The sequence below is a fragment of the Sebastes umbrosus genome, chromosome 7 (genome assembly GCF_015220745.1).
Source record: "Sebastes umbrosus isolate fSebUmb1 chromosome 7, fSebUmb1.pri, whole genome shotgun sequence".
In the NCBI taxonomy this organism is placed as follows: domain Eukaryota; kingdom Metazoa; phylum Chordata; class Actinopteri; order Perciformes; family Sebastidae; genus Sebastes; species Sebastes umbrosus.
The window spans coordinates 16,194,589-16,210,330 of NC_051275.1; the positions used below are offsets into that span (position 1 = coordinate 16,194,589).

Genomic DNA, 15,742 nt, shown 5'->3' on the forward strand with positions numbered 1-15,742 from the left:
GCTGTCTAAAGTATCATCAGTAACAGTTTCATGCAGTATTTTTTTAATTCTGGGACCTGATCTGCACATGTGAGGCTTGTACATTGTACATGATTGTAAAATCAGTGAATTAGCTCTGTTCTTCACTCACATGTTGTTATGGTTTGCATTCTGTGCTTGTAGCCAGCTATAGACAGACATGTTGGGAAAAGTGTCAACAAGTCTAACATAGCCTTTTTCCTAACAAGTGCCTTTAATTGTATTTAGTGTGACTATTCCTATGTCTGTAACCTGCTAAGTCTATTCATCTAGGCAAAAAATAATGTTTATTAAAATGTATGTAACAAATACAACCTAAATAGTGCATTATCAGTAAGATAATGTAAAAGAAAGGTGAAAAACAGCTATATAATGTATCTTTAAACAGTAAATTAACTGTAAAATACTGTGAAATTAATAAAAAAAAAAACAGTTCAAACTGTATTTTTCATTAACAGTACAAAGCTGTAAATGTCAGCGACAGTATAATAATGTTAATTTTACAGTAACATAAAGGCAACCCTGCTGCTATCAGTTCTTTACTGTTATTTTACTGGGAAATTCTTAACAGTGTGGATATATGAATGTGATGGCCAATAGTGAGTCTGTCGCAGTGTTTTACTCTCATGTCTATTGTCTCTATTCTCCTAACTTCCTGATAATATAATGAGCAATAAGCCTACATAAACCAACGATAGGCTAACAAAGACAGGTATGAGCGATGCCATTATGATCTTACAGTAAAACTAACCTCTGAGACTGGATTGCTAAAAGCCTACAGATACAGTAACTTATTTTATAAAGGAAAACTATTTGTGGTTTTTTTTTTTAACAAAACATTTATCACCCAAAATGACCCAAGTTTTCGATAGATTACCTCACAGATTTGAGTTTGGAAGTAACAATATGGATTTATTAACTCATAATTTTGAATTAGTAAATCATACTATTGACTCATCTCACACTTTTGACCGGTGGTGGAGTAGTGAGCAATACAGCTTTGTAAAAAACAAGAAAACTGTTAGAAGACATTCAATATTTCACAGTAAAAGTACAAAAGTTAAATCTAAATGTACTTAAAGTACTCATAATAAAAGTACTTCTTGGGTTGAATGGTCCCTTTCAGAGAGTTAGCTTATCATATATACAATAAAGTCCTATATCATATTATTTGAATACTATTAGGCTACTGAGGCTTTAATAATAAACAGCATTTTAATGTTACAGCTGGTGGAGATGGAGCCAATTTGAACTACTTAATATACAGTTGGATCGTTTAATCGATGGCACAGTGTCATATTTTATAAATTGATCATATGTTTTGTTTGTAAAAATCTAAATCTGTAAAGTAACTCCAGCTAGATGTGGTGGAGTAAAACGTACAATATTTTCCACTGAAATGTAGTTTGTTTGTTTGTTTATTTAGATCCCCATTAGCTTTTGCATAGCAGCAGCTATTCTTCCAGGGGTCCACATAGTTTACATGGTGACAATACACAAAAATACACATTCACACTACTCATTATACACTAACATGACACATCGTAATACACGTCAACTATAAATAAAACAATAACAACTGACACTGTTTAAATAACAAAAACACAAAGAAAATAGAAAGGCTCCGACTGAATTTATCATGATCTAACAGATAAATGTCATCATTTGACATGGAATGCCCATAATACACTTACACACCCAAGAATACTTATTGATTACTCATTATAGAATATAGAATAGAATAGAGACTTTATTGTCATTGTCATGGAAAACAACGAAAAACAGTTTAGCAGCTCTTGGCAGTAAAAGTAAACATTAAAAGCAAACATGAAAACATTCAAATCAAAATATAGACAAATAAATGGATCATAAAGTGCAGGTACCATAAAGTTTTTTCCTAAGTAATGCTCTTTTAGTGTTTTTTTAAAACCAAATATTTTGTTGTATAACATGATTTGGGAGTGAAGTACAAGTAGCATAAAATCTAAATACTCAAGTAAAGTAAAAGCACCTCAAAATGCATCCTACTTAAGTAGCCTACAGTACTCGAGTAAATGATTCTCCAGTTTTTCACCTACATCAGTATTTTCATTTTTGTCACTCCTGAGCCGTAGCTATTTATTTTCTGCTGGAGAAAATTCCTCCATATTTAAAAGTAAAATCAAACAATTATATTTGTTTTGTTTGGTTTTGTTGGGGACCTACTGACTGGTCCCAGTACTCCGCCAGATTTTCCACTGAAAATAAGATAAGATAAGATATTCCTTTATTAGTCCCGCAGTGGGGACATTTGCAGTGTACAGCAGAAAAGAGGATAGTGCAAAAAACAAGATGCATCAGCTAACACAGTAAAAAAAAAGAGCTAAACAAAGTGTAACAAAATATGAACCATTTAAATAGAAGGAAGTATAAAAATAAGAGCAGTATATACAGTATTGACAATAAACAGACTATTAACAAAATTGCACAAATGTAGTGAAGTAGAAGTAGCATAACATTTAAATACTCAAGTAAAGTAAAAGCACTTCAAAATGCATCCCACTTAAGTATTTAACCCTCCTATTGTCATCCCGTCGACCGTGCAACTTTTGGTCTGGTTTGACGGTTTATAAGGCATAAATTATAAATTATTACCCAATTCTACGTTACACCTTTTTTTCCAATCTCGTTCCAAATCATTACCACAAGCTTTACACTTTTTTTGGGGGGGGGGGATTTATGGTTGATAAACATTATTTCCATGAAATTACACCTAAATTGAGTAAAAAAAAAGCAGAAATTATTAATTATTTGACCATTAGAATCAGAGGAACATAATGTTGATGGATTATCACAGGCTGGTATATGTCAAAGTATAGTCAGAATATTATAATTATGATAATATTTTCAATGGCAGCACATAAGGACACCTTTTAGCCAACTTCAGTCCAACTCATTACCACAAGTTTTACACTTTTTTTGTAATTTATGGTCAATATACTTAATTTACATGAGATTATACCTCATTTTTGAGTAAGAAAACCCCCCAGCAATTATGAATTACTTTCATCCATGTTATTTTGGGGCAATTAGACGAAAGAACCCCAAATATCTATGATATAATGAAGTTTGAAAACGAGGACAACAGGGAGGTTAATCAGTATTTTCATTTTTGTCACTCCTGACCCTTAGCTTTTTATATTCTGCTGGAGGAAATCTCTCATATTTAAAAGTAAAATTATTTTTTTGTGTTTGGTTTTGTTGGGGACCTCCTGACTGGTCCTCCACCAGTTCATTACCACTGTGGTAATACATCTATAACTCCAGCAGCAGCAGCAGGTAGTCAGTCAGGCAGCGCCCCCTGCTGAGCCTCCAGCCTCACTACAGGCAGCAGAGGAAGGAGACGTGTCCCACTTTCAGAGCAGCCTGAGCGGACAGATGGAGGCAGAGAGCACCGGTGGAGGCAACATGGAGGAGAAACAAGCAGCAGAAGTGACAGAAAACCCGTTTGAACCCTTCATTGAGTCTCTGAGACAGCAGCTGGAAGACCAAGACCCCGTCTTCCTGATCGGACTGATCGTTGCTCTGGCGGTGGTTGTCATCACCTGTGGTAAGATGCTAACATTAGCTTAGCATGCTAACATTAGCTTAGCATGCTAACATTAGCTTAGCATGCTAACATTAGCTTAGCATGCTAACATTATAGATATTATATATTTTAGATACTACTTTATACTTTATACTTAATACTTAATACTTTATTTAGATACTTTTTATACTACTTAAGATATTGCATATGTAATGTCTAAAGTTAAGTTATTAAGAAACGTGTGCTTCAAAAAAGCCATTTAATTAGCAAGCTTGGAAGCTAACTGCTAAGCTAACTGCTAAGCTAAAGCAAACAACTGCCAGTTGCACAGTTTATCCGTATTTCCCACTGAAGTAATTCAACTCCATTTAGTATCTTTTGGTTAGTACACAACATGGAGTGTTGAATAGGTTAGTGACCTGCCTCTCTGCTCTCTGTTTCTCAGTGTTTCTGAAGTATTTCCTCTCCAGTAAAACTGTCCGCAGTGCTGTGCTGCTGGTCGGACTGTGCGACGCTGGGAAAACCCTCCTTTTCAGCAGGGTGAGTTGAGGCAACCCAGAACGTGGTCTGTCCATCTCCATCGCCACGTTGTCTATTTACAGGATGCTCAGCTGATGAGAGACTGATGCAGGGCTAATCTCTTGTGCTTCTCATGTTTTCACAGCTGTTGTCAGGAAAGTTCAAGCGGACACAGACCTCCATCACTGACAGCAGTGCTCCATACAAAGCCAAAAACGACAGGGTAAGTTAAGTCAAATCTATTTCTATAGCACATTTAAAACAACATGAGTTGTGCTTTACAGACATAGGCAGAATAAAAACAGGTCAACAGAGCAGACAACAAAATCACACACATCCATAGACAGAGACCAAGATAAAAAGACTGTTATAATGAGCATTATAAAAAAGGCCAATTAGTAATCACAATTCAAGTACATTCAAAAGCCAAAGAAAGGAGGAGGGTCTTGAGCTGTGCTTTGACAGACTCCGTAGAGGGAGCAGATCTGATTATTAACTAAGTTAAGAACAGTTTATCATCATCAGGCATCATCCTTTTGTAACACCCACCAACGAATGACAATCAGAGAGTAACTTAAAAGAGAAGAAGTTTTAATTACAGAAATTTAACTTTACAATTCATATGCCCTGGCTGTCTGACTGGGATTCGACCTGAGTGAGGTTATATACTATGGGGAAGCAGGCAGATTGACGAACAAAAAAAACAAAACAAACATCAAAAATAAAGAAAAGAAACTAGTCCGCCCAAAAGGCTATACCCATATATTTTTGCCCGCTACCGGCTCACTTGCCAGGGCGGACTAGACAGCAAATAAACCCTAAAGCAAAACAAACGCAAACCAAAAACAGTCCCACAGCAAGAGCAGCTAATGGCCGACTGATGCTCTGGTACGTCGATCTACTTTCCTACCGACTACCAGCCGCCTTCAACGCAGCAAGGAAACAGGTCCGTTGTTCCTGCTCTCTCGTTTCCCTGCCTGCCACATGGAATGAGGTGTGCACCTGCCTCACTCCACCGGCCTGAATCAATGCCACAATCAAAGTTCCTCCTGCAGGTAGCCCTATATCGGCAACCCTCCCTCATGGTTGCCCCTCCCCTTTCGCGGTCTGTGTCACCTGCCACACTTTCATGATGATCATCACGGTTTACAAGTGTCCCCTCTCCCTCCTGTATACAGGGCAGCTCCTGGACTCTGATTGACCTGCCCGGACATGACAGTCTTCGCTCTCAGTACCTGGAGAAGTTCAAATCTGCAGCCAGGTGAGAAAAGAGACAGCCTGTAGGAGTGACATTAGTCTTATGAGTGAGGTACATTTACCAGTGACCTGATTGACTCACTTCTTGATCACATCTTTCTCATCATCCCTCTCTTTCAGAGCGATTGTGTTTGTCGTGGACGGCGCTATTTTCCAGAAGGAGGTGAGAGACGTGGCAGAGTTCCTCTACATCTTGTTGACGGACACAGTGATCTCCAGGAATGCCCCAGCTCTCCTGGTGGCATGCAACAAACAAGGTTCAACAAACCTTTCACAGTGAAAAATAACCAGTTATCTACACTTTACCTCTTGTTCTTGATTTATTATTATTATTGTTATATGGAAGCGTCATTTACTGGTCTCTGTGTTTTACAGATATCACCATGGCAAAATCAGCTAAACTGATTCAGCAGCAGCTGGAAAAGGAATTGTAAGTATTTTTTGGCCGTTTGTTTTTACTGTGGCTGATTCCCATTACATCTTTATTTTTGGTAAATTTCAGTCAAATTTATAGTTCTCTATTATAATAATATCCTCCTGTCTAATTGTTGATATTAACTGTTGTGTCATAAATGTAATGTTCCTCATATGTGTACGGTTGTAAAGTTTTTGGTAGTCAGGCACTGGCAACTGGAATTCTTGCTCAAGGACAGTAGAGCTGGAGATTAAACCACCAACCCTGCAATTCACATTTGACCCCTTCTCAGCCTTTGGTTTGATGTATAACGTTCACCCGGTCTCGTTTCTCGTAGGAACACCTTGCGAGTGACACGCTCTGCGGCCCTGAGCGCTCAGGACGGCTCTGTGGGCGGCAGCGTGTATCTGGGGAAAAAAGGCAAGGACTTTGAGTTCAGCCAGCTGCCCCTGAAGGTGGAGTTCCTGGAGTGCAGCGCCCGCGGCAGCAAGGGCGAAGACGGGGATGCAGACATTGAGAGCCTGGAGAAGAGCCTGGCTAAATTGTAAAGTCAACAACTCAATATCATCAGTGCAGAATATTGACTCCGGCACAGACCTCGGCTCAACGTCCACCGTCGCCTCAGTAATCAAAGGAGGGATGACATCTCAGTGGAGGATTGTGCTGGCTGTCACCGCAAAACGTAATTACATTAAAAGGTGGAAGAACTTTTGAGACAGATTGAATCAAAAAAACACCAAAAAGACTGAAAATAATGTAGCAGTTTATCAGGTCGCTCCGCAGTGCTGAGAAATGATCGTGTGCTTATTCAGCGTAAATCTTACTGTGAAGATCCACCTTAAAGCGTTTTATTTGGCTTGTTTGGAAAATATATAGTTTAAAGAATTTTGGTTGACTGCGATATTTGCTGTTGCTGCAATTAGGATATATCTCAGCTAGTCTGATTTATACGCTGCCTTGTGGAAACAGATGGACGTGAATTGGATTTCTTCATTAACTTGGATGGTCAGCCTCGTGCCTTTTTTCCGGTATTCTTATAGAAAAGTATTTTGCTTGTTTGCAATAGAATTTACTTGTTTGAAAGTGTTGCATGAATACAGTGCATTTGCAATGAATGTATGAATTTATTGAGATTTTGTGTTGTGTAAAAAAAAAAACTGACAATATAAAGTTTTTGAAGCTTGAAGTCCGCAGATTAATAGAAACGGCACAAATTCTTAAATGTTAGCAGAAGAAACAGTCTGTGGTGTTTTAAGAGATCCAGTCTGTAATATTAATAAGCAGCAGACATGATTTAATCAACACGCACAGAAATAAATCTTAATTGTACATCACATCATTACATGGGGGTTAGCTGGGTGTCGGATCACAAGGCGCTGCTTTAGATTAACTTTCAAAATGTCTCTTCAAATGTCTTCAGTCTGTGTGTTTGAAATGTCACATCTTGGGAACAGCTTTCAAATTATTCTCTGCTTCGTCATTCTAGTCTGGCACCTGGTTTGGCTCGAGATGTTTTTACTCTACAAAAGCACCACAGACTCTGTTAAACATGCAGATTCCTTTGTCTATAATGTGGTAGTTTTACAGTCCACAAAACTTCATATATTGCTTAATATATTTCAAAGGATGACATTTTTTATAGGACCACACGCACAGACAAAAAACCCCAAATGAGCCGTGTTCAATGAGTAAATCTGGCATTAAATGGGACCCGAAAAACAATTACACATTTAATTTGTTGAATATTGTGTGAAAGCTTGTATAAAACAGATTTCTGTGATGTTTGTCTGCTTCTGTAAAGACCTATCTTCCACTGTTGAGTGCTTTCTGGAACATCAGTTAGTTAGTTGTTTGGTTTCTGCCCACAAGTTCAGGCTTTATTAAAAGGAGAGCAAGATCACAATCACCATGTAGACCAGAAGTCCAAATAATGATGCAGCCAGTTCTAACAGCATCAAACAGGAGTGTAAACTAAAAATAAGTCAAAATATTATACTGCTACGATGAGAACAAAAGAGGAAAGAATGCGTAAAGTGCGTAAAGAGAATCTATAGTGGAGACAGAGGGTAGACCGTCAGACTGGCGCTCTGATCTGCGACTACCACACTGGGTTCTCCTTTCAGCACAGCAGGGCACAACCAGTTCACCTTGTCCCCATGACTGAAGCTCACTTTGGGCCCAGACTTCTCCTCCGTCACCTCCTCAGCTCTTGCTGCCACATCATCCTCCACTTCTTCTTTCTCTGCTTCAACCTTCGGTGGGGTCTTTGCTTTATCCTGGGATTGTTCTTTCCTCCTCGCCTTGCTCTTACCCTTCCTGCGTGGGGCTGCGGTCACTCCAGTTTTGACCTTTGCCTCCGGAGTCACCACCGGGTGCTTGCTGAGGTCCCACAGGGCGACCCGGCCGTCGTTCCCCCCGGTGACGAGCCAGTGAGGGTGGGAGAGGAAACTTACAAAGTGGGCTTGTGAGGCCCCCTGACTGTGGGCCTTGACTGCTCCCTGCTGTTCCAGTTTAGAGCCACTGCCAATCCGCATCAAATGCACCCGCCCGTCCTCTGCTGCACAACCCAAAATGTTCCCACAGCTCGCCACAGAAACGCAGTGGACCAGCGGTGGGTTGAAAAGCTGACCAGGACGCTGCTGATGGTCGTCTTCGTCTTCTGCTACATCCTGGAGGTTGAGGATCCAAAGAGGACGTGTCTTCTGCAGACCCCACAGCATCACCTGAAGCGACATAATAAAACAAATCTGCATTAGGAAGGAGTCAAATGTCATCTTGGTACATGACGTAAGTAAAAATGGTCCTCTCCCTACCTGCATGTCTAGTCCAGCAGACAGCAGGTTATTGGGCCTGTGAGGCCGAAAAGCCACCGAGGAGCAGATGTTAGTGTGTCTACGAAGAGTCCTGCACACTTTCCCCCCAGGAAGCTCCAGTACCCGGACTGCACCGGAGTCATCAGCCACCGCCAGGGCTGAACCCGTCTCGTTTAGCGCCAACGCATTGATCTCCTCTTCCCCTGCACCCTGAAATTCCTCCACTGGGCCTTTCAGGTTTCGGGGGTCGAGTACACTCACTGCGTCTCCATGTGAGACGTACAGCTGGCCCGGAGCTGCAGGTGAAAATACAACGCTCGTGATGTCCTCTTCACCGGGGAGAGTGAGACGGCCTATGATGGTCCCCTCTTGGCTCCACACCGTGACCTCTCCGCCCTCAGAGCCTGAGGCGAGGAGGCCCTCGGGGCCTGAAGACGCCCCAACACACAGGATGGATGTGGAGTGGCCCTCAGACCACTGCCTGGCCATGCTGACCCTGCCAAAGGAAAGTTAACAAGGAGAAGATTAGTTTGTGGTATTGCTTTGACACCACTGATGGCATCGTTGTATGCCAACAATGTTCTGGTTCCACTTCTTAAATGATAACATTACCTTATTATGTTCTACTCTGACAGTTGGTTGAACAAAATAAGCAATTTTGTAAATGTCAACGTTCACTCTGGGGACACATAATGAGCATTTTTCACTCTTTTCTGGTATTTCATGGTCTAAACATACAGTCAGTTATTCATGATAATGAAAATAATCTATGGCTGCAGCCCTAAACTGATTATATTAGATAATAATGTAGGTGGAATTTATTGCAGGGCTGTTTATTTTTTTAGCTAGGTCAAGTTTATTTATATATCACATTTCATATGACTGGCGTAGACTCAATGAGCTTCAAAATAAAAGGCAAAAAATATAATAAAAAATAAAAATAGACAAAGATCAAACATGACATAAACATATAAGATAAGAACATATGAAAAGAAGGGATTGTTATTATTAAAAAAAAGGAATAATAATAATAATGATGATTCTAAATCACAGACTTCACACTTTAAAACTGGCATTAACTAAAAGCTTGCAAAAAAACATACTGAATGTCTTTAGTGTACCTAATAAACTATTTCTGTTTTCTTAGCTTTCTTATAATAAGAGTGCAAAATAGCATCAGTGTTTACATTCATATTAGGGCCTACTTAAAAAGGCAGGTAAACATAACATACATAATAAAATAGATGTATGTAGGTGACTTAGTAAAAGTGAGAAGTTGCTGCAAACAGACTGTAGATGTGAAACCAGATGAAAACAAACAGTCCAGCTGGCTCTCTAGCTCTGCTAACATCTACCTCTGTTCAGAGAGGTTTGGCTGCGATAATAAACATGATGTTGATCATATGCTGCTTGAAAATAATGTACAACAGTGTCGTGATATGGTTGATAACGTCCAGACCGCAGAGTTAAGCTGACTTACCTTAGCAAAGAGCAGTCTAAACTTCAGTTAGCTGCCATGTGGAGTCTAGTCGCTCACTGATGACATCATACCTGACCTCATGGTTTTTATGCCCTGTGTTTAGCATGCCAGGTGGATTTATTTGGTAGCCTAAAAATGTCTTTTGGTCAGAAATGGCAGACCATTAACACCAACCATTGTCCTAATCTAATCTACTTTCCTATATGTCTGATTTAAAAAAACATTTAATCAGGAAAATGTTGCCTGAAAGGAAAACTCAGGGCAAATTATCCCCTATATTATTATCACTGAGCCCTCCAGAAGTTATAAAATAGAAATAGTAATAATAAATTGATTTGGAAATACATGAGCTTATAGATTTCTAAACTGTAAAGTACGTTATTTCTGGCATATTCTGCATAAAATGAAAAAGAAAAAGCACACAGTAAGGCACAGAGGAGGCCGATCATCATATCATTGTGCAGCGGGCCTTCATTTCCACAATGGCTGCTCTCCGCTGATTCATCCAAAGCTGTAGATCTGATGAGTGTGGTCCATTTCTGGGTCAGTGAACAGCATGCCATACTGCAGCACTGAATAGGGAACAGAGAGGAGAGGCCATGGCTTTCAAAACCCCCCCATAACCACACACACACACACACACACACACACACACACACACACACACACACACGCACACACACCCACCCACGCACACCCACGCACACACACACACACACACACACACACACACACACACACAACACTGTCAACCCAACATTCAAATGCTGACACATTCTGCATTATCGTCACAGAGATGCAGCAGTTCTCACAGAGCACTTTGAATGTAAGTCCTGCAGCCATTTACCTTTTTTCTGCTCGTGAAATATGTATTGCAGCTATACTTCTTCTTTCTTTGTATATAATGCAATAACACAGGAAGGTTGTGTCAGTACAGATTTAGTTGTACAATAACGACACCTGTGACAAGGATGCTTTTTCTCTCTTTCTATGTTATCTGCTGAAACGGTTGTAAAGGCTGAAGAAAGGTAAGTGACATATTTTAGAGTTAGATTCATATTTAAGACATTTTGCTTGAATTAAAATGTATGTAATAGTCTTGCACGTGTAAAGCAGAACTGAAAATGACAGCCATCCTAGTGAGTGTGATGTTTAACACCTCGAACAGGGACAACAGTAGCAGGCAGAAGAAAGTTTATAATTAGTTTTTAACCAAATTCTGATGCAACATCTCTTAAATTAAAGTTAAATTAGACATGAAATTAATGCCTGTGCAATAAACCTTATATACCAAAACATACAGTGCTTACAAATTATGCATATTACAATTTGATAAACAAATTGTGCAATAACATGTAGATATTGTCAAATGTATAGCAGGCTATATTTACTGTGCATAAATGTGTATACGTGCATATAGTGTACATAAACCACCTGGTGTAAATAAACTTTGCACTCCCATCCACCCTTGCACTTATTTGTAACTCTGTTTACAGTTTAACAGTTTGAACTTTGACCTGTATATAGACATCTACTTTCCTGTACATAATAGACATATGTTTGTTTATCTTTGTTTAGCATCTCAGAAGATTTGGAGTTACCTTGAGATATTCACACACCGGAGAGAGTATGAGGTCGCCCCATTTCCCAGCCAGGTCGGTGCTTTTCCAAAAGGAGTCCAACGGAGTGACGTACAGAGTCCCAGCGCTGCTCTACCTGTCCCGCTCCAGGTGCTTCCTGGCCTTCTGCGAGGAGAGACTCAGCCCGTCCGACTCTCTGGCTCACCTGCTGGTCATGAGGAAAGGGACTTTCTACAGGAACTATGTGGAGGTCAGTGTTAGTCACTGGGTCTGAACTCTGTAGACTGAAGACCTGTATTCTGCTATTATTGTATTTTGTTTAAAAATGTCCTTGAGTAAAAATGGAAAGTAGTTCCTTCAAAATGTACAGCTCAAAATTCAAGTTACTGACTTAAATGTACTCCAACAAATACACAAAAAGCAGGTCAATTAGAGTAACTGCCTTTTTTAATGGCTCATAATAGAACAAATATTAGCTTATAATACCAAGACACAATCAGGTCAGAAAGATTACAGAGGAGGGAAGTCTCAAATAATGAGGAAGCTCATTTCATAATGTGGCAAATATCTCAGATGGTTATTTTAAAATGTTGGCAAATAAAACCAAAATGACCAAGAAACCTTGAGTTAAGATCATTTTGACAAGTGAGAAAATATGTGAACTCTACAGAAATGCACCTTTGCTTTGTGTTTGTCTTTTTTGGTTGAACCACCTTGTTTCTCAGGCATTCTGCTACATCTGTTTAGATGCAGTATAATGTAGAAGACTCGTCCTTTCTAACCTCCTTTCCTTCTTCCTTTCCTTGCTGCAGTGGGAGTACATGCGTGTCCTAGGCACTGCCTACCTGCAAGGCCACAGGTCCATGAACCCGTGCCCGGTGTACGACGAGTTCACAGGCACTCTGTTCTTGTTCTTCATCGCTGTCCTCGGCCACACCTCGGAGGCCAGACAGCTGGTGACGGGGAAGAACGTGACCCGTCTCTGCTACATCTCCAGCACTGATGACGGAGACACCTGGAGTCCTGTCACCGACCTCACCAAGAAGGTCATAGGAGATACTATCAAAGGTCAGTGATCCATAAAGAGAAAGTCCACAGTAAAACAGACTCCCATTGTGTTATTATGATTATTACAAACACAGAAAACACTGATTTTACACATTAGTCTGTTTACAGGCCTTGGGGAGCTGTGTGATGTTTGATAAATTGCCTCAAGTGATGTGACTTGAGTCAGCATCAGTTGGTGCTGAAGATTATAAAATAAATTAATCTGTGTGTGGTTAGAAAGAATTGATCGTACCAGACTTCTGTATCTCACTCCTCATCTCTGCTTGAGGCTAGGCGCTCAAGGCTACATTAGCTGCAACTATAACACACCTGCATCTCCGACTGGACTGTCAGTGCACACGTTGCATTGTGGGTAATGTAGGCACCACGTTTTGACGATGAAGAAGAATGTGTGGGATAAAAAAAAGACGAGACAATTTTGATCCTTTTGTTAAAAAAAAAGTCCATCAGGAGTCTGACAATGTTAAAGGAGTGCAATGCTAAATCGAAAGATTAGGCCTAATACACAAAATTAAGATTATTTCATTTTTAGATTTTTATTTTGGACTTTTCTCCCATTTTTGCTCTTAACTTGCAAAATACTGAGTCGTTTTACATCTTTAGGCCTAAAAAATTATTCAAATGAAATCATTTGAAAAATGGAAAATCCCTCTTCTGCTGTTGGATTATTAGAGCTTAAAGAGAGACTTTCAATTTAACAAATTAAAACTGACTGATGCCATTAGCCTATATCATTCAATCTATTGCAAAATTGTAATGACACATTTATATGTATGTAGGCTATGTAAGGTACCTTTTCCCTTTAATAAGACAAACTAAACCTGTTAAAGGATAGTTTCACCTTTTTTCAGGTCTAAAAAAACAATACTCACATGCTCATTATATACACTGAAAGAGATTTAAGACGCTGTGATTGTCCATACTCTCTGTCCTGACCGGGAAAACTTCCCTTCTTAACTTCATCTTAATGTAAGAGACGGGGGAATAACTACAGTCACCAAAAACTGTTTCAATGTACATATGGACATGTGAGTTTTGTTTTAAGATGGACATGATGAAATGTGAAAGTATCCTTTAAAATGATTCATCTTTAAATAAGGATTTATTTAAGGATTAATTAGTACTAAATTTATGCCGTTTTACTATTGAGATGATCAGTATCATTCATGTGTATCATCTGAACACGTCACTTCCTCCTCTCTCCCTGCAGAATGGGCCACCTTCGCTCTCGGCCCGGGCCACGGCATCCAGCTGAAGTCGGGCCGACTGCTGATTCCCGCCTACGCGTACCACATCGAGTGCAAAGAGTGCTTCGGACAGCTCTGCCAGACCACTCCCCGCGCCTTCTGCTTCCACAGTGATACCCACGGGCGGACCTGGCGTTTTGGGGAGGCGGTGCCCGTGCCGGAGAGCGTGGAGTGTCAGATGGTGTCAGTGGATCAAGAGGACGGGACTAATGTGCTGTACTGTAATGCACGCAGCCCTCTCGGGTACAGGGTGCAGGCCCTCAGTCTGGATGATGGAGCGGTGTTTCAGGAGGGGCAGCTGGTGCAGCGGCTGGTGGAGCCTCGAAATGGTTGCCATGGTAGCATTGTGGGATTTCCTGCCCCGTTGCATTTACGTCATTCTCTTGACAATCACTTACATCAACCTATACGTCACTCCAGACACTGGACGTCCTGCAACTCAGACATTACCACCTCTGTTCCCACTAACCCTGTGATACCCAATCATCCAGATTTCCTCGCCCCCACCTGGGTAGTCTACTCCCATCCAACATGGATCACCGCACGCAAGGACCTGGGCGTGTTCCTCAGCCTGTTTCCCCGTGATCCAGACAGCTGGCGCGGCCCCTGGGTGATATACGAGGGCCCCAGCGCCTACTCTGACCTCGCCTATCTGGAGCTGCCCCCCTCGCCTGGTTCACCGCCTGCTGTGGCCTTCGCCTGCCTGTTTGAGTGCGGCACCAAAACAGCCTACGACCAAATCTGCTTCAGCATCTTCACCCTCTACGAGCTCATTGACAATCTGCCCCGGGAGGCGCAGCTGGGAAATAATAACAATCACGAATGCGAAAGACAGCAGAATCAAGACTCAAGTGGACATGACGATCAAAGTACAGCAGCGTTCCATCAGGTGCCTCTTGTGAAGAAGAGGAGGAGGAAGAAGAGCAAGTTGACTGAGATGTGCTCTGTGTCTTAAAGAGGACCTATTATGCTTTTGTGCTTTTTCCCTTTCCTTTAGTGTGTTATATCGTTTTTTTGTGCATGTAAAAGGTCTGCAAAGTTACAAAGCCCACACCAAAGGGAGTCACTCTCCCCCACAGAAACACTGCTGCTGAACTGCAAGAAACGCCTCACTTGAAGTCCCGCCTTTTATTTTGTAACGTGGTGATGTCACCAAGTAACACATTTGTATAATACCTGCCTAGCAGCTGGTTTGGCACGCCCTCAAGCAAAGCTTTGAAGAGTTTAGTTTGGTTGACCAATTACAACAGAGTAGGCCAGCTGACCAATCAGAGCAGACTGGGCTTTTCAGGGTTTTCTTTTTTCTTTTTTACATTAAAGCGTGTAAACATGTTCTAGTTCTCAGTGGCCACATTATTAGATGCACCTGTACAATGTAATACAACTGTTCTGAAGGGGAGCGGGTCCTCTTCATGGAGTCCACTATGTTGCTCCGCCAACCGCCATGTTTCTACAGTAGCCCAGAACAGACAAACCAAACACTGGCTATAGGAAGAGCTTTTTGTGTTTTTACATTACCTGAAGGCCACCGCAGTTCTCCAGCATGCTTGTGAAACTGCGGTAGCTAACGTGAGCTGCAGAGTGCAAAACCGTGGTACCGCCAGCTGCCGTCTGACTTCCGTTACTCCTTAAGTAGTTTTATTACGGCAAGGATGGCCTCTGAGTGAGGCGAACGTCGTTAACACGGTTTTGCACTCGGCGGCTCACGTTACCGCAGTCTTGAAAGGGAGGAGTGAGCGGAGGGGTACTCAGTTGGTTGCAATCTGTAACCACATCC

The 15,742-nt window shown here is 41.0% G+C and overlaps 3 protein-coding genes across 3 annotated transcripts; 2 read left to right on the plus strand and 1 right to left on the minus strand.

The window, feature by feature from the left end:
- The first annotated feature begins 3,395 nt into the window (after window positions 1-3,395).
- Window positions 3,396-6,962, plus strand: srprb (SRP receptor subunit beta). The gene is made up of 7 exons (XM_037774712.1): window positions 3,396-3,607; window positions 4,032-4,126; window positions 4,251-4,328; window positions 5,284-5,366; window positions 5,483-5,619; window positions 5,738-5,792; window positions 6,115-6,962. The coding sequence occupies exons 1-7, from the start codon at window positions 3,436-3,438 to the stop codon at window positions 6,323-6,325; spliced, it is 831 nt and encodes a 276-aa protein (XP_037630640.1). The 5' UTR covers window positions 3,396-3,435; the 3' UTR covers window positions 6,326-6,962.
- A 342-nt stretch (window positions 6,963-7,304) lies between these two features.
- On the minus strand, window positions 7,305-10,182 carry wdr53 (WD repeat domain 53). Its single transcript, XM_037774691.1, has 3 exons — window positions 10,071-10,182; window positions 8,591-9,086; window positions 7,305-8,500 (listed from the first exon to the last, which is right to left on the minus strand). The coding sequence occupies exons 2-3, from the start codon at window positions 9,077-9,079 to the stop codon at window positions 7,826-7,828; spliced, it is 1,164 nt and encodes a 387-aa protein (XP_037630619.1). The 5' UTR covers window positions 9,080-9,086; window positions 10,071-10,182; the 3' UTR covers window positions 7,305-7,825.
- Window positions 10,183-10,758: 576 nt separating this feature from the next.
- On the plus strand, window positions 10,759-15,031 carry neu4 (sialidase 4). Its single transcript, XM_037774657.1, has 5 exons — window positions 10,759-10,896; window positions 11,088-11,098; window positions 11,649-11,900; window positions 12,463-12,718; window positions 13,929-15,031. Exons 3-5 carry the CDS (start codon window positions 11,700-11,702, stop codon window positions 14,918-14,920), a joined length of 1,449 nt encoding a protein of 482 aa, XP_037630585.1. The 5' UTR covers window positions 10,759-10,896; window positions 11,088-11,098; window positions 11,649-11,699; the 3' UTR covers window positions 14,921-15,031.
- Window positions 15,032-15,742: the final 711 nt, after the last annotated feature.